This window comes from Neocloeon triangulifer, unplaced genomic scaffold, assembly GCF_031216515.1.
Source record: "Neocloeon triangulifer isolate White Clay Creek 2 clone unplaced genomic scaffold, ASM3121651v1 ptg000022l, whole genome shotgun sequence".
Lineage (NCBI taxonomy): Eukaryota > Metazoa > Arthropoda > Insecta > Ephemeroptera > Baetidae > Neocloeon > Neocloeon triangulifer.
This window is the reverse complement of record NW_026775562.1, coordinates 936,962-958,016: the sequence shown is the minus strand read 5'-3', so window position 1 is coordinate 958,016 and position 21,055 is coordinate 936,962. Positions and strand designations below refer to the sequence as shown.

The window sequence follows — 21,055 nt, the reverse complement described above, 5'->3', positions numbered from 1 at the left end:
CTTTTCTTTCAAAACGATCTAAAACTCATTAGCGATCATGCGCACAAACTTGCAAGGTTCTCATTGGCTCATATGTTTGCGTTGCGTAATGCGTATGCGTTTGTTTACTGATCGACCGACTGATGCCATGTGGTCGTTGAATTTTCGTGCTGAAAACTAAATTTTCCACTTAAAATTGTCTTTAAACTCACCATGATGCAAAAGAAAATCGATACCATTGTAATTGACACAAGCGCATTCATCAGAAACGCTCCTCTGCAGGTAACATATAATCTTGACTTCTCTCTGCAAAACAAAAACATGACACCTTGCTCAGTCTCTGCTTGCATTTTTTTCGCACATTATTTCTTCTTTGATCATTAGAGCTTAATCAGGTCCTGAAGTCTCTTCACTTTTAGATGCTCTGAGAATGAATCTCGACGACGCCCCATCCACTCCGCGGAGGAAACCTCCGACGCAATTTAACCTTTCGAGTCTGCCTGTGACGCCCACTGTACCTGAGGTGTCGCTCCTGCTAGACCAAAACTACCGACCACTCCAACCTCGGCAGGGCGTGCAGCAAAGTCCCTCGGCCTCGAACGTCCATCAGGGTCAACCGACAACGCCTCCCGTAACTCGCATCCAAGAGCCTCAATTTCGAATTTCGTCTCCTACAGGTTTTGGGACACCGTCCGGAAGTCACCAAAGACCAGCTCTTCCCCCACGAACCAACCCTCCAGTTCTGAATGGTGTCCAAGATGCTTCTTCTAAATTACACGCCTTTGATGTCCAGGCAGTTGAGCCCTTCCCGAACTGCAGAAGCCCTCCGAGCTTTCAGCATTCGCCACTGGTGACTTCACCGGCCGTCAACGAAGATGGCCCTCGGAAGCAGGGACCGGTGCAAGTCGACTACGCCGCCAACCTGATGCTGAACGTTGAGAAAAAACTGCTGGAACAGCGGGTGAAGGAGTTGGAGGAGGAGAATCGGTGTTTGCGAGACCGAGTCGGACACCTTGAGAGTCAGCAGAACTCCCTTCAGCAGGTCAAGATGGACGCCCTGGCCGAGCAGACGGCGGCCTGTCTTCGACTCCTGGAGAACCTGAACAACAAAAAGGTCCAGTTCGAGCGGTCGACCCAGACGGACGAGTCGTCTATCGGCAAACCTTCAGAAGTTCAACAAATGCCACCCTTTTACGTCAACTCTCCTCAGCCCTTCCAACCGCAAACCGAGGAGAACTCTGAAGATTTTTACAACAACGCCCTGAAGGCCATGCAAGGGTTCTTCCCTCAGAGGGACCTGAAGGTTTCCGTTCAGGAGACAACCGTGAACCAAGCCGGAGCCACTAGAAAAAACATGGTCATGTTTGACACGTGCTACCTTCCTCGAGTGCAGCCCGTCCCTGAGCCGAGCCAACGGGTGTCCGACATCAGCGCCCACATGAACCAGCTGGCCCTAAAACACCTGAGTAGTCCTGAGATTCCACCTGAGGGGCTGTCAAAGCAGCCGTGCATGACTTATTACAACAACCTGTCCATGTCCACCAAGCAGTTTTTGGAGAAATTGAGGACTGGAGCTGTTGGACAGGAGGAAAAGATTGAGGAAGAGCACGAGGAGGTTTTCGGACAGCAGAAAAGTAGGCAGGGCTCCTCGACGGACAAGATTCTCGACATCACTGCAATTAAGCAGCAGAACAAGTTGATGTGAACGAACAATGTTGAAAACTGATATTCTTTTTGCATTTATTCCACTATTATGTAATTTAGGATCTAATTAAAAAGTAATATTCAAGTGCCTTACATTCCTATTTTGAAATAAAGTCTTTCAGTTGAATTGATAATAACGATGTATTTTTTTCTGAATTTTTCTACTTCCAAATTTGCAAACAGAGCAAGGTGTCGTTTGTATTTTTTTTTTAGCATAATTTTAAAAATTTCTAAATATTTTAGGATTTGGCGGAGAATTTTTACACAGTCCAGAATGTAGTGGATGAAGTCACACACAAGTCCCAACTGCAGGACTTGGAATTCCTCCCATACCGAGTAAAAGTGAAGGAGCCGTTCCCTGAAAGCATCGCCCATGGTAGAAAATTAAAAATAATCTTGTAGCTCAAAACGAATAATAATTATTTAAATTAGTGACCGAGTTCTCTAAGAAGACTGGAGATTATCCAAGTTTGTCGGCCACGGACATCAGAGTTCTCGCTCTAGCGTATGAGTTTGAAAAGCAACTTGTGGGAACGGATCATCTGAAGGCTGAACCCACAATTGTTAAAAAGAGCACTTGCGGCAGCCACAGAGACGAAACTCAAATAGCTGGTTTCCATATGCCAACTAAGAAGGTAAATTTAAATAATTTTAAATAAAGAATTGTATTAATATGATATAATAATTAAAGAAAAATGCTGAGGAGGAAGAAGAAGGTGAGGTGGAGGAGCATGAGGGTGATGAGGTCGATGAGGATGAATATAGTGATGTAGAAGACGACGAGGAAGAGGAAAGTGATGACGAGGACAGTTGGATCACTCCTAATAATTTGAAAGAGGCTCAGGAAAAGTTGGGCGAGGTTGAAATTAAGGATGATGTACCAACTGTTGCATGTGTCACCTCTGATTTTGCAATGCAGGTAATTAATCAAATAAGAATCTTTTTTTGTTTTTATCCATACAAATAATGTAGAACGTTCTTCGGCAAATGGGGTTGACGGTGGTTTCTGCTGACGCAAAGCTAATCAAAGATGTGAGGACGTACATCCTGAGGTGCTACGCTTGCTTCAAAACAACCACCATCATGACCAAAGTGTTCTGCCCTAAGTGCGGAAACAAAACCCTGAAGCGAGTAGCTGTGACACTAAACGAAGATGGAAGCCTCGAGATGCACTTTTCAAAAAGGCCTTTAACTGCGAGAGGCAAACAGGTTTTTATCACGACACTTTAAACCGATGAAAATTTTATGTTTTATTCACAGCAAAATTTGCCTACGCCGAAGGGAGGCAAACATGCTAAAAACCAGATCAGATGCGAGGACCAGCCTGTCCCCCAACAAAGGGCAACTCGACTAGCCCGAGCCAAAAACAATCCTATGGACCCTGATTATATTGCTGGTCAGAAGTTTTAAATTAAAATTTTAACAGTTTTAATAAAAAGGAAAACATTAGGCATGAGTCCGTTTGCTGTGAGGGATACAAGCTCGAGAGCAGCCATGCTCGGAATCAACTCAAGCTGGAGTAAAAGAGGCTTAGATAAAACTGGCATTGTGGGAAAATCTCGGAAACATAAATAATCACATTCGTTTTGTATTATACATTATACTTTATATTATAATATAAATCGACAAATTTAATTTGACTTTGTTTAGAATTTACTGTAGGCACCCAGTTTTTTCCACAACACATGTTTGTCACTTTAAATGATTTAAAATTTTAATTGCAACCAGATTGCAACTATTCATTCTTTTTAAGGTTGAGGTAATTTTCTTAGGGATGTAAAATCCAGTCCACATACATGTATAATTAATATATTGTGCAACAATTATATCTTCAAATGCGGGGGGGGGGGGGGAACTGGTACCTGACTCCTTCCCTACTTCATATCTTGTATTCTATCAAATTTAAGGCGCGTTAAGGATTGCCATCCTCCTTTCTCCTCCATGTAGTTTATATAGGTGGAAGCAGGTCAGGAGGGATGGAGAAAGAAAGACATTTCTAGACGAGAACTCGCCACCGGAGAGTAACTGTTTACGAACTTTGCTCACCGTTTTCTGTTTCTGAACCTAGAGCCTAGAGTTGCCGCCGCCTAGAGTTACTTGTATATCCAACCCAATTATAATAATATCAGCAAAACCACTACAGGTATGTTTTAAACACATATGAAAGTGCATCCTCATATTAATCCCGGAGAAAAAGAATTAATATGCCGAGGTCTAGATCTAGACGATCAACCAAAAAGCGGAAAATATAACCACCTAGACAAGGCTTAGATAAAACTGGCATTGTGGGTAAATACATGTTGGAAACAAATAAAAATAATAAATTTTATCTCTGTAATAAAATTTTTAAACAAATTTATTTAGACTTTGTTTTGAATTTTCTATTGGCACCCAGTGTTTTCCACAACACATATTTGCCATTGTGGTCCAGCAAGATGGAATAAGAATTTTCTGCTGATTGGTGAAAATAGTTCTCGTCCAGTTTCCAGTGCACAGCACTGTCCTCAAAGCCTTGGACGCTGAGTGATATCCAGGGAATGTCTTTCTGGCTTCTAAAATAAGACCTACAAATATCAAAGTTAATTAGAAAATAATCAAAATTTGAATTATAATAATGTATACATTAATTCTTCTAAGAACGAGGTAATTTGCCTGGAGGTGTAAAATCCTGTCCACTGGTGAAATTGAGCAGGCAAATTGTTGAAATCCTCTTCAGCAAAAAGTCCAGTAGATAAATCACACCACTCATTCCTTTAAAAGCAAAGAATGAAAATAAAAACCCAGAAAGATTTTAAGATAATTACGTATCGACTCCGACGGAAATTGCTCCAAGCCACTCAAGAGCCTCTTCTGTGTCAATTTCCATGATCGATTTAGGTATTTGCACCTCCATCAGTTTTTTGGTTGAAATCTCTTTCCTACCCGTCGAAACTTCATAGCCTAAGCTACTGAAGTAAGAAGCTACTGACGACGGACATACACTGGAATCTTCGGGAAAAATTAAATATTTGTAAATTATCCAAGAAAATTAACTCATACCAGGAGGGTCCCAAGATAATATCATATCAGTCCTTATCTTCAAATTGTGCATCAAGCATCGCACAACCCTTTCGTAGTTTTTCTTATTTGGTTTGAAGCAAGTCTCAGTCAAATCGATTTTGACCACTAAATTTATTACTTTTACTTTTAATTGTTGAATTTATAACAAAAAAATACCATATCTGGAAGGAGGCTTCATTCTGCAAAAGAAGGAAGGTTTTCCTTCAAGTCCGAGTCTCTCAAAGGCAACCCTTTCTAAAGACAAAACGAGCATCCCAGTCGGAGTGAGGCAAACACAAGTGTCCGAATCTATGTTTGTACCAATACTCAAGGCTGACGAATTGCCTAAAATGACCAAAATTAAAAATATCAACAAAAGAAATATCTTTCAAAACGAAAACCTTGTTTGACAAAATTTCTTATAAAATTTGGGCTGATAAGCTCTAGCACAGGCAGATCTCTAATTTTGTAGTATTCGGATTCCTTGCCTGGCCCATTTGATAAACTGATAGGAAGTTTGCAGTCAGAGGGTAAAATCAGGGACACCTGAAAAGCAGAATAATTAATATTTTTTGCAAAATTACTTATATCTCATGAAAATAAAAATAATATATTAAATTAAACAAGACAAATAATTCTTTACAGAATGGTTGAAGTAGTGGTTGGAAACGCAAAATTCGACGCACTCCCTGGCATTTTTCAGGCTGCCCTTCTCAACCTGAAGGGCAACTGAGGGTGGTTTAAAATTCCACACTTCTGGGGCGAGCATGTCTCTGGCAAATCTAAACGGGAAAATTCAGAAAATTGAGAGGAAAATATGATTTTAAACTCGACGAAACTTTTCTAAACGTACCGGAATAATTTAAGGAAAATTGCGTATGATTCCAGAGGAGGTTCTTTTACTTTTTGTTGGTAAATTTTGATTTGTTTTGAAAATGTCAGTTCTCTGCGCAGAGATTTGTTTTGATTTGCATCTCATGTAGACTCATGTGACACGGCCACGCCCCCTCAACTGACAACATTACGAATTTTGAGACTTGAACCGAAAAATTGCTGATTTTCTTTTTCCTCATTTTCTTTTTTTTTCGCCTCGTTTGAGCAATTTTGGTGAGTTGTTACTTCCCTTTTATATCTAAGAATATACTGACAGTTTGGTAAAATATCAATAAAAAATTAATGCAAAACATGAACGCAAGCAATGCGGAAGTATCCACAAAAATTTTGAAATTATATTATTTTTTATTTTTTTACACAGAGGTTCCATGGAGAAACTAAGAAAGGCCCTGAGTGGAGATGACACGTCTCCCGACGAGGAGTCAAATATTATTACACAGGTTGATTTTTTTAATTAATTAAATTTAAAATCAAATTAACTTTTTAATACGATTCAATTATTTTCAGGTAATAGACTCCTCCACTCTAAGCTGGTCGACTAGAATCAAGGGATTTGTAATTTGCTTTGCGCTTGGAATTATCCTTTCCATCTTTGGCACCATAACTCTGTTCTTTCATAAAGGATTCGCCCTTTTCGCCGTCTTCTACTCGCTAGGAAACATCATTTCCTTGGCCAGGTTTGTTGAAATTTTTTCAAACCAGAAAAATAATTAATTGGAAAATTTGTGATTCATCAGTACATGCTTCCTGATGGGTCCATTTAACCAAATTAAAAAGATGTTTGCGCCGACAAGGGCAATTGCAACAATTCTGATGATCACCTGCCTCATTCTCACCCTTGTGGCTGCTCTTGTGGTAAGAATTTCTAAAGAAATAATAGGAATCAGTTATTTAAAAACGTTAATTAATTTTTCAGCTTAAAAAGGCAGGTCTGTCTCTGCTTTTTGTCATTCTGCAGTTCTTGGCCATGACTTGGTACTCGCTTTCGTACATTCCGTACGCAAGAGATGCTGTCAAGAAGACAATTAACGCCTGCCTTGCGTAAAATCCTTCCACTTATAAAATTCTGATTTTCTTCAGGTGTTCAATTTGCGTCAATTATACAATAATTTGTAAGAGCAATATTTTTCTACTGCAATTTTTACAAAGCATCGAAATGAAACAAAAGTGGCCTCTATAATATTTTAAGACTTAAAATTTAAAAATTCCATTATTTTTCTTCCTATCGCGAATAATTATGAAATATCTTGTAACGTTTACAACGTTTAAACATAAATTAAAATGTGCAAACCTCATTCAATAAACTGCACAGTAATTTATTCAATATAAATTAAGCATTTAATTGTTGGGACTTTAGAATTAAGTTTTTCACAAAGATGTGATTCTAAATAAAAGTAGGTGAAAATAAATTAATGTGATGACATTTCCTTCCTTTGCTGCACCATTTCTCGCAAGTTATTTTCTCCGTCCTTCAAAGTGCGCTCCAAATAATTTTTGTTTGCCTGCAGAAAAATTGAAAGGTGTTATTTTGATAAAAAAAAATTATTTATGTTATTTTACTTCCAGCTTCTTGATTTTTTCCTGGCTGGCTTTTACTTTTCCGTCAATGTTCTGTCTGACTTTGGCCACAGATTCTAAGAAGAAAGCGTGACCCACACTTTCGTAGACGACAGTATCGTCAGGCAAGGCCTACAAAAAAAAATCCATTAAAACACTGAAAATAATAGAAATTTAAATCATATAATTACGGCCATCTCTCTGTCTGTCAGTTCGCTGCGACGAATATCCATTTTCATTCCATCGATTTGCATATCAGATAGGCGCAGTTTTTGCCGAGTTTCGATAACCCTCTGCTGCTGGGCAATAAATGCCTGCAAGAATTTCAGTACAATTATGAGAAATTATTGAATTAAAAAGCACGTGCGGAAAATTTCAGAAATCACAATACGCCTAATTTGTTCTCGAAAGGAAGAAAAATGTACCTTTTTCAGCTCGACATCAATTTCAGCTTTTCCAGCCATGATTGCAGCAACTAAGAGATTCCAAGGAATTGAAATTCGGGCTCAATTTGCTATCAAAATTGGTAATTATTTAAGGAAAAGTATTTGACAAGCGGCGATTTGGGCGAGTGATACAAAATAAGTGGGCGTAGTTGAAAAAGGAGAAAGAAAGGGGCGTGGTCGTGATCTAATTTTAAATCCATTTGGCGGGATGTACTTTTCTGACATAAGGTTTTGAACCGCAATTAGTGTGATAATTTTATATTTCTATGTAACAAAAATTAAAATACATTTTTTTTATTTGAACTGTATTTTATTAACTTCATCAGATTACTAAAGACAAGAAATGAAATAAAAATGCTTCTCAACATTACAAAAACTTTTAAAAATTGAGGTGTGAGCAATAAATCTTTTAAAAATACACTAAACTTTTTTTTACATATAAAATACCTTAAAAATATATGCATGGTCCTTTTAATGCGATACAGTGCTTGATTGTGCTTGATGAAATTAAACCAAACAAAATGAATGTAAAGGTTCTTATTTGATGCGTGTTATCTTATCAACGTGTATGGCTTGCGTATAGGCTAGTGATGAAAAAAAAGCAAGAAATATATACCGAGCAGGTCTATTTTTTATAGAATGCGATAACGATGATCATTAAGGCGTGAGCTCTAGTCACTGAAACACACTCATCGGGAAAATGGCACTTCCGGGCTAAAACTCAACATATTGGCCAATTTTACCAAGAACGGAATAGAGACATGGCTGGGGCAACTTGCGTGCGGTGGAGCTTTGTCATTTATGACCTATTTCTCGGGGTATAATTAAAAATTTACATCACCTTAAATATAATTCTTTTTTTTTTAATTAGCTCGTCAGTGCGGGAGCGACGGTTTTTGCCGCGTGGGTGCTGATCGAAGTTTTAACTTTTGGCTATTTTTTGGACGTCGGCGTTGTGGCCGCGCCGTCGATTGCGCTGCTCTTGGGCGCCCTTCTGCTGCTGCCATGCATCGTCCTCCTAGGCTTCAGGGCGTTCACCACCAAGAGGTCCACGCTGGCCATCATAGTAAAATATAAAAATAATTTTTAAGATACAAAAATAATATTTTTTTTTTTAATTTAGTACTGGTTCATGGTGGCCGTCAGTGCTCTTTTGGCCCTGGGCTTGGCGTGCTGGACTTTGATTTTGCGCCATCAAGTCATGGCTGGCTACCTGTCTAGTAAAATCGCCAACTTTGTTCTCATTGAAAATCCTAAAAGCTTGACTGATCCTGAAACTAAACATTACTGGGATGCTTTACAAACTTCTGTAAGTATTTATTTTTTAATTAATAACGACAAATTTTGGGGCAACTTTTTAGTTAAATTGTGGAAGTTTATATATAATTTTTCTTAGGCTGAATGCAATTTTTGACATCCTTCAATTTTAATTCTATTAAAAAAATTAATTTATTTTATTGATAATTACAAAATTATCCTGAACTGGCTGAACTTAATTTTTTCTGCTTAAATTTTTTTACTTTTTATTGAAATCATTGCACCTTTTACTACTATTTTAAGATTTTTCAATATTTATTTTCAATAAAACTAATCACGGAAGTAATATTGTATTAATTAGATGAAGTGCTGCGGTCTGAACGGCGCTGCAGACTACAAGTCATCAGGATCATTACCAATGAGCTGTTGTGACGTTGTGGAACACATTTGTTCCAAAACCTACTCTCAGGGATGCGCATCGGCCCTCACAGAATTTTCTGCAGTCAAACTTGCACAAATTGCAATCGTTGCTTCTGTGGCTGCGCTTTGTCTGGTAAATTAAAAAAATTTGCAAATTAAATAAGTCCTAAAATATTAATTTTCTTCAGTTCATTGGAGTTTACGCTGGCTGCAGTTTCAGCAGTTCCTTGAGAAACGAAAAGAAGAAAAACAGGGAAAAGTAAATTTTATTACATTAGAAGTTTTACGTAATTTTAAAAATTATGAATATTTCAGCAACACGGACGTTGAACTTGAGGTTGTACCTTTGAAGCCTTCAACGCTAATTAAATCTCGCGTATAAATTAAGATTAACTAGATAAATTATGAGTTAATTTTGGTAATAGCCAAACTCGACGATTTCATCCCTTCCGAGAAAAAAAGCTCCACCGCCGGTGCCACCAAAACCATCGCCTCGATATTTGCGCTCCTTCAGCCGGAACAGTGAAGAGACAGAGGTGATGAAGGTCGACCCAGCAAGAAACAATTCAAAATAATATTTCGGAAAAAAATCAACCATGGCTCTCTCCTCGCAAATGAAAAGCATTTTGTTTATACATTTCCATCCTTTTATTTCTCATAGACTATCATTTTTCATTTTATAATGTTAATCACCTGCATCATCATTCTTCCATTTTTGTAGTTATTTTTTACATTCAAGGTTTTGTCTACATCAAATCTGCTTTACATTGAACAATAAATAATAACTTGGATCTGCGGTTTTTTTTTAAATACGCTACACCATATAGCTGCTTAGATTTTCCCAACTGTACAAATATAATAATGGAAATCATTCAAAATAACAAAACGCACTTGTCTTTTTTCGATGAAAAAAAAATTAAATTAATATATATCATAATCATTCTTTAATCAATCAATCTCCCTAGATAATTACAATACATAGCAACAGATTTCCTTTCTTTTAAACACTTTCCTTTGTAGCGTCAATCAGAATCAGAACCACAGAAAATACCTCTTTTCAATTCATGAATCTGCGTATTTACTTTTTTCTTCTGAAATGGACCCGGCGGTGCTTCTTTGTTTTTATATTGATTTTTTTTATCAAAAAAGTGTGACACAATACCTCTAAAAGGGAGATACAAAAACGACCATAAAAAGACGTCGATTTCCACGCCAAGTTTTTCAAGTTTTCCGTCCTACGTGCTTTTTTAAATTTTCTCTCAAACTTTAGATCAGTGCGTGGAGATTCGACGCAGGAGCAATCATCTAGGTGTTGGGTTCATTTTTTTTTTATCCTTTTATCATTTATATTATTTCAACGTTTTGCATGGTACCAAAATTCTTGGTTTATGAGTTTTCAGATCCATTGCCGAGATGAACGTTGAATAATTTGTCAGATTTTGCTATTAAAAAGCCTCAAAGCAAAGCAAAAATTTCCATTTATTAAAAAGGAAATGAAAACCGTCCATCGATCAAACAAAAATAAAAAAAACTACTGCGAAAACAGCTAGTTTTTTTTTCTCGTATGCTCAACACTGAATGATTTTCAATATGAATACACGCAGAAAATATTTTGTTGGACATCCATTTTGACTGCTGCTAGCAGAAGACAGAATTGAAATTGGGAACAATTTCTGTCTGTGAAAATCAGACCAAGTATAATCTTTTTCCACGTATCTTTTTTAGCCGCTACAGTTTAACATTATTTGCCACAATTCTAAGCCGTTTGACTTTGCGTGTGAGAGAGAAAGAGAAAGAGGGAGTTGTTGTGACAAATGAATATTTCAATTCTCCCTCACCAATGAACACCGACACTAATTTGATATAAGAATGTGCGATATCGAATTGGGGGATTCTCCTGGACTTGACCGAACATCGCTACAACTTATCGTAATAATTATTGCAAAAAAGTGACCAAACACAGCGGCGCTGAGAATCCCTTGAAATAGTCAGTTTATTAAAGACTAAACGCGGTTAAAAACTAATTTTTATATATCGTTATTATTATTATAGTTAACAATAAAAAGTTAAGGTCATAAGTTAAAACTCAAATACTAAAACGAGTTTGTGCTGCACACATTGAATGGAAGATTTAAAATTTCTTTAAAAAAAAAAAAAAAAAAAAATGCAAGACTTCTTTTAGAAAAAAAATGCTTGTGTGACAAACCAAATTTTGATTTTCAGGCAGCTTCTTACAAACAAGAAATCACAAAAATTAATAATTAGTTAGTTATGCTTTTAAAAATAATCTTTGGCAATTTCGGGGCAGATTGGGCATGATTTTTAGTAGTTGTACTTGTCCGTCGAGGAGGCCGCTTCGAAGGCCTCGGAATGCATTCAAATGCCCTCAAAAGCGCGCCCGGGAGCCACGCCTGTGCCTTTCGAATGAAAAGTAGAATCAACTTGGTGCATTTCACCGAGAAAAATAACCGGATCGGGAAAATATCACATAAAATATATATATAATATACTGTGTAGTGTGGCAGAGGTAATGAGAAAGTGGGATAGTAAAAAGTTAATAGGCAGGCCCCACCGGCGCGAATTAATCTAGCAAATGCGTGGCGCAGTCTTTTTTCGAGTTAGGCAGTCGTTTCGGCTGCCAACTGGACGCCCTCCATACCTTCGGGGACGCCTCGGCCGTCGGCCAAAACGCCCTCCTCGTCTTCGTCCTCCTCCTCGACGGCCACCAGACTGGCTGCTGGCGAGGCGGCCATCACGTGGCTGTTGCCGTTGGCAATGTAGCCATTGGCGCGGCCGTTCACTGACAAGTAGATGCCCGTTCGGGGCAGTGTGCGGAGTCCTTCGCGCGACTTCAAGAGGCTCTCAATGCACTGGTACAAATAAAGATAGTCCTCCTAAAAATTTGAATTATATTTTACTGTTATTTATCAAATAAATTGATTTCATTTTGAAAATATACATTGATTGAATTGCAAGGAAAAATGAAACTTTTAACTCATAAAAGGAAATTTAGATAGGTTTTCATTACAATTTAAAATTATTGCTTTTAGAGTTTATTAAATTAAATCTCTATCTGAAACTACCTGAAACGTTTTTAAATACCTGAGATTTCCAAATTCCTGGACGTTTGTTGTGATACAGTTTTGCATACATGTAGACGTCGACATTGCTCTCATACTCCAGCTGCTTCGTCAAAGAAGTCAGACAACAAAAAGTGGCTGCCTCTGTTCCGCCAAATCTAAAATGATTAAATTTCATTTTTAAGTAAATGTATTTATTTAATTTTGGATAAACTTTACCTATCAATGACGACAACAGGCCCGTTTTGGCAGTCTATGTGCCACTCTTGGACAAGGTTGAGCAAGTCAAAGACGGTGGTCATGCTGCTGCAGCTGTGTGGCCAGTTTGCAAATCGGATCATCTTGATGCGCAACTCGTAGTCATCATGCAGCGACTGAACAGTCAACTCGTTGCAGGTGCCGACGGCGTGCTCGATCTCGTCCACAAACTTGACCTTGAAGTTTTCGTTCTCCAATTCATCCTGTGCCGTCGGCCAGAATTGCACAAATGGCTAAAAATGATTTTCTCGATAATTAAAATGACTGGAAATGGTTAGTTTAATAATCCACCTGGTCTATTGTGTTGTCAATGTCGGAAAGCATGACGATAGTTTGGGCGTTGTGGTCCCAGACCATCTGCCAGAAGTCCATCACAGTTGCCTCCAAGGGGTGTTGCGTAATGATAAATTCTTTCAGTTTGTGGAATCCTGTTTTCAAAATCAAATGAGGTACTGAAATTGGAAATAGTAGGCACAAATATACTGACCGTGAATCCAACAAGCATTGATGTAGTCACTTCCGTCGACGGCAGGTTTCGGGGTTAGATGCACCCTCGAGTTTTCAAGAGGCAGGAGTTCAGTGCTACGATTTTTGTATTCATTGCACTGCTTGGTGGCTGAGGTAAGATGGAAATCTTGAGGAGAAAAGCCCGTCAAGAGCTGTAAATTTGTTAATCAATAAAATTTCCAATTTTAAAAAAAAGTTTAAGTTATTACCGAAAATTGGCTATCAAGCAGTTTCCTGTGGGTGTTGTCAGGATGCATGACGTCTGAAGTGAGCAGGTTGATGATGTAGTTGGGCACGTTGGTGTGCCCAATGCAGGTGTTTCCAAACTCAATGGCCTCCAGCAGGGCGTCGTGAATGAAAATGTACTGCTCCTCAGTCTGAACTAGGAAGTTGCGCTGGGTGCGGATGTACCGCAGGAATCCGTAGATGTTGACCTCTGACTTGGCTGCAATTTGCTTCAGCATGGCGTCCAGAACAATGTACGTTCCTGTCCGACCAACTCCGGCACTGCAGTGGACAACAATGGGGCCAGCGTCCAGCGGGTTGGCGGCCGAGCTCTTCTTGACAAAGCTCAGCACTGGCAGTGGGTGGTCTGGAGTGCCGTGGTCTGGCCAATTCGTGTAGTGGTACTGCTTGACAGTCCGTTCCGTTTCAACGCCCTTCTTTTTCTTCAGCTAAAATAAAAATTGTAAATAATCTTACATGGATAAAGATTAATTTTAAGCCAGATTACCTTTGTGTGCTTGACTTGCAGCGTTCTGACAGTGTAGGTGGCCATGATGTCCTCCTTGATCAGTTTGACTTGGATGACTCCGTAGGTTTCAATTCCTTCCTTGGGCCAGTACATGTCACATTTTCTCTGGAAAAACATAGAATGAAATTATTAAAGATTTATATATTTTAAAATAATGAATATGTCATTAATTTGATTAAATTATAGTAAAAAATTAAATAATTACCCGTCCCCTTTCGACCAGATTGGTAATCATGACTATGATGGCAACTCGCTGCTCCCAAATCATCTTCCAGAAGCAATCAAAAGTGGTTGGTAGAGGGCCCTGAGTGCCAATGTAAGCCCTACTCTTCTGGAAACCATCGATGTAGTTGGCATTGATGTAGTCCATGGGCTTCTTCTGGCCCACTCCAGGCATCAAACGAACCCGACTGTGGTCGTCTGATGAATCAAAATTATTAACAATTCACTTCAAACAGATTTTTTTTTTTTTATCTTACAAGCAATGATGTTGAGGTATCGATTCTTCTGCTTGTTTTCAGGGTGCTGAGAAAATTCCGAGGGGAATTCCTCTTTTGTCGCCAAGGCCTGGATGGCCTCGTACTCTTTGCTGAAGCCGATGTCTCCATCTGCATGTAGCTCCATGACGTGTTTTGTAAACTGGTGAATGGGGATGGTGGTTTTGATGCCATCCTCATTCGTGATGTCCCAGTCCACCTTCTCTGTCTGCACAATTGGAGGCAAGTCGTCCAAATAGTTGTACGAGTCCCGGAAGCATTTTCTAGAAAGATCAAACCTTTGTTATTTAATAAAAGTGAACAGAAAGACTAGTGATAAATCTATTAGAGAATCTTAATATTACTGAAATGGGTGAAGGAATTGAAAAAATTTGCTCATGATATGTGTCCATAGCAAAAATTTAGCAGAACTGATTAACGGGTAGGAGTTGTTTTGTAGCGGGACGGCTGCTGTTACAGCAAATAGAGAGAGATAAAGGGCTTATATGGCGCTATTGTTTGTTTAGTGATGCGGCTGTTTGGCCTAAAAACCCATAAATGTTTAATCTACGCTGAGAAAATAAACAATCAGCATGGCATTTAAAGATGCATTTGCTTCCTTTCAATCTATTTTTACAATCGTAAAAAGAAAAACACACCTCCAAAGGACAAAGGCGACTATGGCCAGGATCATGGAAAAAGCAGCGCAGGCAAAACCGGCGATGACCCCAGCACTGAGGTCGTTCTGCTTTTGCTTCTGGAAGAGATGCAGTTTGTCGCAGTTGGGCTTCAGAAGGATTTTCCTCGACTGAGACTCTTCGCCCTGGAGAATCTCGGAGCGGTTCAGCTCGCTGTGCACGGCGCCACGAACTTTCACTTCGTACATTTTGTCGGTTGTCAGATTCGTCAGATATGCCTAGAATGATAATATCAATTAGTATTTATTCCATAAAAAGGATATTTTATCTCGAAAACTTATTACTATATACTTTTTCATGAATGTAAAAAAATTAAATAAAACGAATTTATTCTGATAATATCAATCAAAAAGCATACCGAGGGCTTCAGCAAGTCGGCTGATGCATTAAAGACATTTTCGCTGAACTCGAAAGAGTCCTCGCTGCGGAACATCAGGTAATAGTAATCGATGTTTTTGTAAAACTTGACGGGGCGCATCCACTGGATGAACAGCGACTCCTCACTCAAGCAGGTCAAATTCACAATTTTCGGAGGACCAGGACCGGCGATGTCCGTCTTGCATTCTACAGCAATCGACGGCTCCCCTTCGTTCTTGTACGTAAAAGCCTTCACCCAAATCTTGTACTCGCCGTTCGGAGCTGAAAAGTTAATTACAAAAAATGTTAAAAATATATTTCTAAGAGTTTAGATTTGTTCGTACTCAGTCCTGTGAGGTTGTAGGTGGTGAGAGGGGTGGTGATAGCAATAAAAGTGATGCTGTCGGTGAAGTTGTTGTGCAAAAAGTAGAGTCTGAAGCCAAGCAAGAGACCATTTTTCATCTCAGGGGCGCCCCAAGAAAGTCCCACTGACCGAGACGAGACATAGTTTATCGTCAGGTTGAGTGGTCTTGAGGGAACTGAAACAAAAATTGAATTCATGAAAAGTTTGTTGAAAAACTGGAATGAGTGATTTTTTAACAATAAAATGTAATGAGGTTTTAATTATCATTTAAGTTTGCAACGAATCCTATAAAAAAGCAGAAAGTAAAAGGAATTTAAACATTTCCTCCGAATTTTGTTCTTTTTCAATTTGGATCTAAAAATGTTAAATTTTTATCCCGAGTCGTCTTTTAATAGTTCGACAAAAATTTCACGCAACTTCCAATACATGTCAAGGTCAGTTTTTCACACACACGTGTTTGTTTGCAGGAAAATTATCTTCCAAAATTATTCAAAAATTCCCCGAAAAGAGTTGAACGCCCTGCAAAAGGCGCGTGCAAAATTCGCCTCGGAAAATCAATATCCACGAATTTCGCAGGCGCGACCTGCGTGCAGGGCGCCGACCTTGCGTGACCCCCCCGAGGTCACCAGTTTGACCTCTTCGAACGCACCTTCCTCCGACTCGTCACCGGGCTGCATTTGGTCGCGGCCCTCCGACGTCCCCAAGACCACCAAAAGGGCCGCAAGAACCACGACCGACGACCTCATCCGGTTCCCACGGCCTCGCATCGCTCTCGGTTTTGGCCGCTCACAGCGTCCGATTCTCTGTGCAAACGGCCTCGGTGGCCGCCCTGGCCGCTCAGCGGCCGTTTACCCGCAGCATCCGTGACCGCCGAAAGCTCGGCCACCGCACAAATCGCCGAAATAACAATAAAAACAATGGCGCAGTGGCCCTGGCGCCTCCAATTGACTCGGTTAACCGGTTTTCCGCAAAATTGGTCTCAACCGGACGATTAGAATTTAAAAGCGTGTATTTCCTTAAAAGTCGGTTGTTCGGTTTTAAAATTTTGGAATACCGGTTTGCGAAATTTCCAGTTGTACCGGCTAAAACCGGGTTAAACGAGTCGGTTTTTGCGAATTTGGTGCTTCTTCCGGCCGGTGCACCGACACGCACGCCTGGCTGCTGCAGCTCTTTCCAGGCCGTGCATTGCACCTGCTTCTCTACAGTCACGCTACAGAGACGCCTGCCGGTTGTAACCGGAACTACTTGGAATCTGTTGCTCGCCCTCGGCTCACCAGGGCGCATTCTGTCCACAATTTGGAAGCAAAATTAACAAAATTAAAAAAAAAAAAAAAAATTAAATTCTGAAATGCCTAAAAAAAATGCTGCAATTTAGGTCTCTTTGATCTTCAAAGATTCGGCAAAATTCTTGCTTGTCGTTTTTTTTTTAACAATTCAATGTGTCTCTCTCATAAAACCCAAAAATGGTTTTGATTCAATGTAAATATTTTGCGATAATTTGAAAAACTTAAAAAATAATAAAAAAAAATAATACAGAAATTAGGGTTGAATTAATTATTTTACTACAATTAAGCACATTAAATAAAAGTCTCAAAATATTTCATACTAAAATTAATTAATCCAATTGTGGTGAATTGAAAATTTCCGAGAACAAAATTTTTGCTCGTGATTTTCATTCGTACGGTAAAAAGTTTAATTTTAGAAGACTTCATTTCTCATTATAAAAAGCAATTTTTTCACAAGACAATTTGCATTTTTCAAATTGGAACAATATTTAAATGACGTCGCTGGAATTATTTTATGCCCTCTCTACATCCAATTTGATTCCGCGCCGCTGCCGGCAAAAGCTATATCGTAATATGTTCCCTTTTTTGTCTAAGTAAAACCAACGTGATGTATAAGAGAGAGACAGGAAAGGGTCGTTTTTCGCATATAAACGTGCCGCGCGGCAGCGATTCCTTTGAAGCACATTTTTCATTAAGCCGTAGAGCGTCTCTGTTTTTGCGCACCTTTTTCATGTGCGAGAGCGAATATTTAATTTAGACCCAGCCAGCGAACCCTCGAACAATTTCAAAGCACCTCTCTCTATAGTTTGTTGTCAAATTTTCGCGTTTTATTAAAAAAAAGGGGGGGGGGGATGACTGGCATCCTTGACTTCTTTTTCCACCATCCTCCTTCAAAATTGTCATGATAAATTCGTTTTTCGTTTTAAAAGTAAATATTTAACATCAAATATTGAGATAAATTTTAATTTTAATTAAGCCTTTCACTGATTGGGAAAGAAAATTTCATTATTTATTTTGAAGGGTGTCAAACGCCTCTGATCAATCAAGCAGTCAATCAATTAGATAAATTAGTAGTGCTTCAATTTGAAGCGGCAAACTCCAGAAGTGGGACACACTGACAGAGTAGGAATTAATTGAATCTCTTCGCCGTCTCGATACTACCTACAGAGTCAATTAGTAAAGCATGTTTGAGTAAGTTGATATGAGGTGCTCTCTCAAGAGCAAATTGCAATATGATGGAAAAAATTACTCCTCGCCTTATTGCAAGTGACACAATTTCCTCCTTTCATCGCGACTGCCAGAGAGGATTTCGACAAACTCTGCCGGCAGAAACACGCGCCGCAATCGAATTTTCTGTCGATACTCGGAATTTGTAATGGACTTCTCAGGGTCGGCGGTAGGCAATTTGTCGGACGCGCGAAACGAGCAGGTTGCATACGATCGCCTGCCGCAGTCAATTTTCCGGCAGAAAAACGCTCAAAGCGCTCAAAATTTCTGCTCTGTCTCTTCCTTATAAGACACTTTTGAAGATTTCAGCGAATTTGTAATGTGATTTTTTTATATCAACGGCAGATAAAAATTAAAAAGTTAATATCTGTCATTGAAGACATTTTTTTCCAGAATATTTATTAATTTGGAAATATTCACAAATAAAATGTAATGTGTCGATTTATAGTTAAAATCGGTTAAAATTTTAAAATTACCTGGCATTAAATTCCAATCATTTTTTTACACAGTGAAAAAAGTTGAAGGAAAAATCAAACATTGACTGACCCAAGACGTATTTGTTAAATCAATCAAGATTAAAGATAACAACGTTCAAGGAAACTTTATTGTTTTCTACTTGAATAAAATTGATGAAATTTCTTCGATAAAACATGAAATCATTAAGTGGCAATTTGCAGCGTTTTCTACTTGTTTTCCAGAATTTTAACATTATATTATGTCAATAAAAATTTTCACCTCAATAAACAGTGACTCAAAAAGTCATATTTTATAATTTTAAATTATTCTTAGAATTTTATTTCATTTCAAAGTATTAAAAAATATCAAAAAACATTTTTATTTATTTAAATTTTATCAGAATTCATTCCATCAAGGCCTGAATAAATCCATGTCTATGTGATGTATAAATATTTTATTTTTAACGAGAAAGAAATGGCAGTGGCGGTCCAGCTCTTCAAAAAAGCGGATTTTGCCAATTAAAACGAGGCGGGCGATCCACGTTTGCTGCGCGTTGAAGGTTTTTGCTCACCAAAACGAACGCAAACAGAACGCCGAACAGAATTAATGAGCTCACCCCTCAAGTTTGCACATCCCTTCTACATTTACATTAAAATAACAACTCGTCCACGTTTCTATCGCCACGAGTCTCACGCCAAGTTTCGAGTGGCGCAAGAAGTGAGAAGAGATGGATGCACACTCTTGGAGGAGAAGAAACAATCCGCGACAGCTTCTTCTCCTTTCAAGCACCATCTGTCTTATAGTTGGTTCGAGTTGCATCATTTGTAACTGAATAATATTCTCTATTGTGCTGTTTATTCACATAAAGCTAAGTTTCACTTAAATATATTAATGCAAAAAAGGGTAATTTTTAAAATTATTAATCTTAAAAAATTGTTTAAAAAAAAGATCTATAAATTTTTGCATTTAATCTTACATTATTCAATAGTCCACATACTTTTTTTTTCAAATTGCAATGAAATTAAAAAAAAAAAAACATTTATTATTCATCAGAAAAATGCTTCAACCTCTCTAGTTGTTGAAAATTGAGCGCTTATGCATAATTCGATGCTATCAATTAATTAGATCGATTCTAAATAGCTTCAACAAATTGTTTTTTATGTGTTCAAAATTAATTTTGTAATTTATTGGAAATCTAATTAGTTTGTTACAAATTGTTGTAACTGTGCAAATTGGAATAAACTAAAGCTGCGAAGAAAAAAATTGAGCAATGAACTTGATTTAAAAATTCACACTTTTATATATGATTTTAAATTTTAATTGATACCTTTTTTTGAGACAAACCAAAATTTTATATTTTTTTATGTTAAGAAAAGTTCTAATTAATTAACTTTATTACGTTTGTTTAAAAATAACTTCTGAACGATGTAAAAATAAAACATGCTGCAAAGCTTGCACTGGAGAAGTTTAAAAGTATTTTACGTTCCGTTTTTGTAAAAGGCTTCAAATCAATACTTCCAAAAGTCTGATTCAGACTGTTTGCATAGCGTAGGTGGCAGATGTGAACGCGGTCCGGAGCCAATTCTAATCAACGGTTCTGCCCACCCGAAATCAACATTGGAAGCTCTCTTTTGGCCTCAACCCCAAAAGTAAATTAAATGTTCGGTTTCGACTCAGGGACCGCACCGGAACGAAGCGATCGCCGCAGATTCGCACGCGCCCATCCGGCTACATTTCATGCATGCATAATTTAAAACCGTGTATGTGCAAACGTGGTGGATTTACGTAGGTAGGAACAATGGTCACGTGTGCCGGCTGGGGAAATTCATACACGAGCCGGTCTCGACGGAAAAGATGCGAGAGAGATCTAATTTTGTAATGAGGAGAGTTGCCGCCGGGGATCGCAGCAGGGTGGGTTTATTTGAATTAATCACGTTAATGATATAAGATAAGAGTGAGCTATGGAGGGGGATGAGTTTCGCAAAGGGATGCAAAGCCTTTGTCCAAAAGTCGATTTTATAACGAGACTAACTAGGATTGTTAGTAAAAAGATGGATTATGCTCATATCTCATTATTTCATACAATTTTTTGCAACATTTTAATTACATAAGAAAAGTGAAATGGTGACAATATTTGAAAAAATTATTGTAATTTAAAATTTTATGCTTTTAAGAAATTAAATGAAATATTTTTTTCAAAAAGATGTCTTTAAAAAGGGATCATCAGTTTAATTTATGAAATGATAAAAAAAAAACAGGCTCTGTCTATGTTGAAAAATGATTTTTTTTTACAAAT

At 38.2% G+C, this 21,055-nt stretch overlaps 6 protein-coding genes across 7 annotated transcripts in view; 3 read left to right on the top strand and 3 right to left on the bottom strand.

Moving 5' to 3' along the window:
* The first annotated feature begins 83 nt into the window (after positions 1-83).
* Positions 84-3,333, top strand: LOC132204189 (RNA-binding protein NOB1). Of its 2 annotated transcripts, XM_059632527.1 has the most exons (7): positions 84-261; positions 1,927-2,059; positions 2,116-2,318; positions 2,375-2,602; positions 2,656-2,892; positions 2,944-3,079; positions 3,134-3,333. In XM_059632527.1, the coding sequence occupies exons 1-7, from the start codon at positions 193-195 to the stop codon at positions 3,256-3,258; spliced, it is 1,131 nt and encodes a 376-aa protein (XP_059488510.1). In that variant the 5' UTR covers positions 84-192; the 3' UTR covers positions 3,259-3,333. The 2 variants fall into 2 exon arrangements, with proteins under 2 accessions (XP_059488510.1, XP_059488509.1); XM_059632526.1 differs by lacking the exons at positions 1,927-2,059; positions 2,116-2,318; positions 2,375-2,602; ... (1 more) ...; positions 2,944-3,079; positions 3,134-3,333 and adding an exon at positions 399-1,824 and having other exon boundaries at positions 119-261.
* Positions 3,334-4,013: 680 nt separating this feature from the next.
* Positions 4,014-5,731, bottom strand: LOC132204238 (ribonuclease P protein subunit p40-like). The gene is made up of 8 exons (XM_059632611.1): positions 5,576-5,731; positions 5,366-5,504; positions 5,124-5,268; positions 4,900-5,067; positions 4,723-4,848; positions 4,488-4,671; positions 4,306-4,434; positions 4,014-4,247 (listed from the first exon to the last, which is right to left on the bottom strand). Exons 2-8 carry the CDS (start codon positions 5,489-5,491, stop codon positions 4,040-4,042), a joined length of 1,086 nt encoding a protein of 361 aa, XP_059488594.1. The 5' UTR covers positions 5,492-5,504; positions 5,576-5,731; the 3' UTR covers positions 4,014-4,039.
* On the top strand, positions 5,721-7,015 carry LOC132204239 (vesicle transport protein SFT2A). Its single transcript, XM_059632612.1, has 5 exons — positions 5,721-5,829; positions 5,978-6,056; positions 6,124-6,293; positions 6,354-6,471; positions 6,533-7,015. The coding sequence occupies exons 2-5, from the start codon at positions 5,985-5,987 to the stop codon at positions 6,659-6,661; spliced, it is 489 nt and encodes a 162-aa protein (XP_059488595.1). The 5' UTR covers positions 5,721-5,829; positions 5,978-5,984; the 3' UTR covers positions 6,662-7,015.
* LOC132204240 (prefoldin subunit 1) lies at positions 6,908-7,762 on the bottom strand. The gene is made up of 4 exons (XM_059632613.1): positions 7,599-7,762; positions 7,365-7,487; positions 7,177-7,305; positions 6,908-7,118 (listed from the first exon to the last, which is right to left on the bottom strand). Exons 1-4 carry the CDS (start codon positions 7,635-7,637, stop codon positions 7,026-7,028), a joined length of 384 nt encoding a protein of 127 aa, XP_059488596.1. The 5' UTR covers positions 7,638-7,762; the 3' UTR covers positions 6,908-7,025.
* Positions 7,763-8,228: 466 nt separating this feature from the next.
* On the top strand, positions 8,229-10,087 carry LOC132204310 (leukocyte surface antigen CD53-like). The gene is made up of 7 exons (XM_059632755.1): positions 8,229-8,437; positions 8,491-8,685; positions 8,743-8,928; positions 9,238-9,429; positions 9,485-9,555; positions 9,612-9,672; positions 9,722-10,087. Exons 1-7 carry the CDS (start codon positions 8,381-8,383, stop codon positions 9,869-9,871), a joined length of 912 nt encoding a protein of 303 aa, XP_059488738.1. The 5' UTR covers positions 8,229-8,380; the 3' UTR covers positions 9,872-10,087.
* A 1,356-nt stretch (positions 10,088-11,443) lies between these two features.
* The window catches only part of LOC132204309 (tyrosine-protein phosphatase 99A), a 76,178-nt gene continuing 66,566 nt past the window's right edge, over positions 11,444-21,055 (bottom strand). Inside the window, exons 7-18 of the mRNA XM_059632754.1 lie at positions 15,771-15,965; positions 15,428-15,708; positions 15,031-15,287; positions 14,375-14,655; positions 14,101-14,315; positions 13,875-14,000; positions 13,351-13,815; positions 13,122-13,293; positions 12,926-13,062; positions 12,596-12,867; positions 12,399-12,534; positions 11,444-12,190 (exon numbers count right to left, since the gene is read on the bottom strand). Of these exons, the coding sequence (XP_059488737.1) occupies positions 11,915-12,190; positions 12,399-12,534; positions 12,596-12,867; positions 12,926-13,062; positions 13,122-13,293; positions 13,351-13,815; positions 13,875-14,000; positions 14,101-14,315; positions 14,375-14,655; positions 15,031-15,287; positions 15,428-15,708; positions 15,771-15,965 (2,813 nt within the window). The 3' untranslated portion in view covers positions 11,444-11,914. The remainder of the gene's footprint in view (positions 12,191-12,398; positions 12,535-12,595; positions 12,868-12,925; positions 13,063-13,121; positions 13,294-13,350; positions 13,816-13,874; positions 14,001-14,100; positions 14,316-14,374; positions 14,656-15,030; positions 15,288-15,427; positions 15,709-15,770; positions 15,966-21,055) is intronic.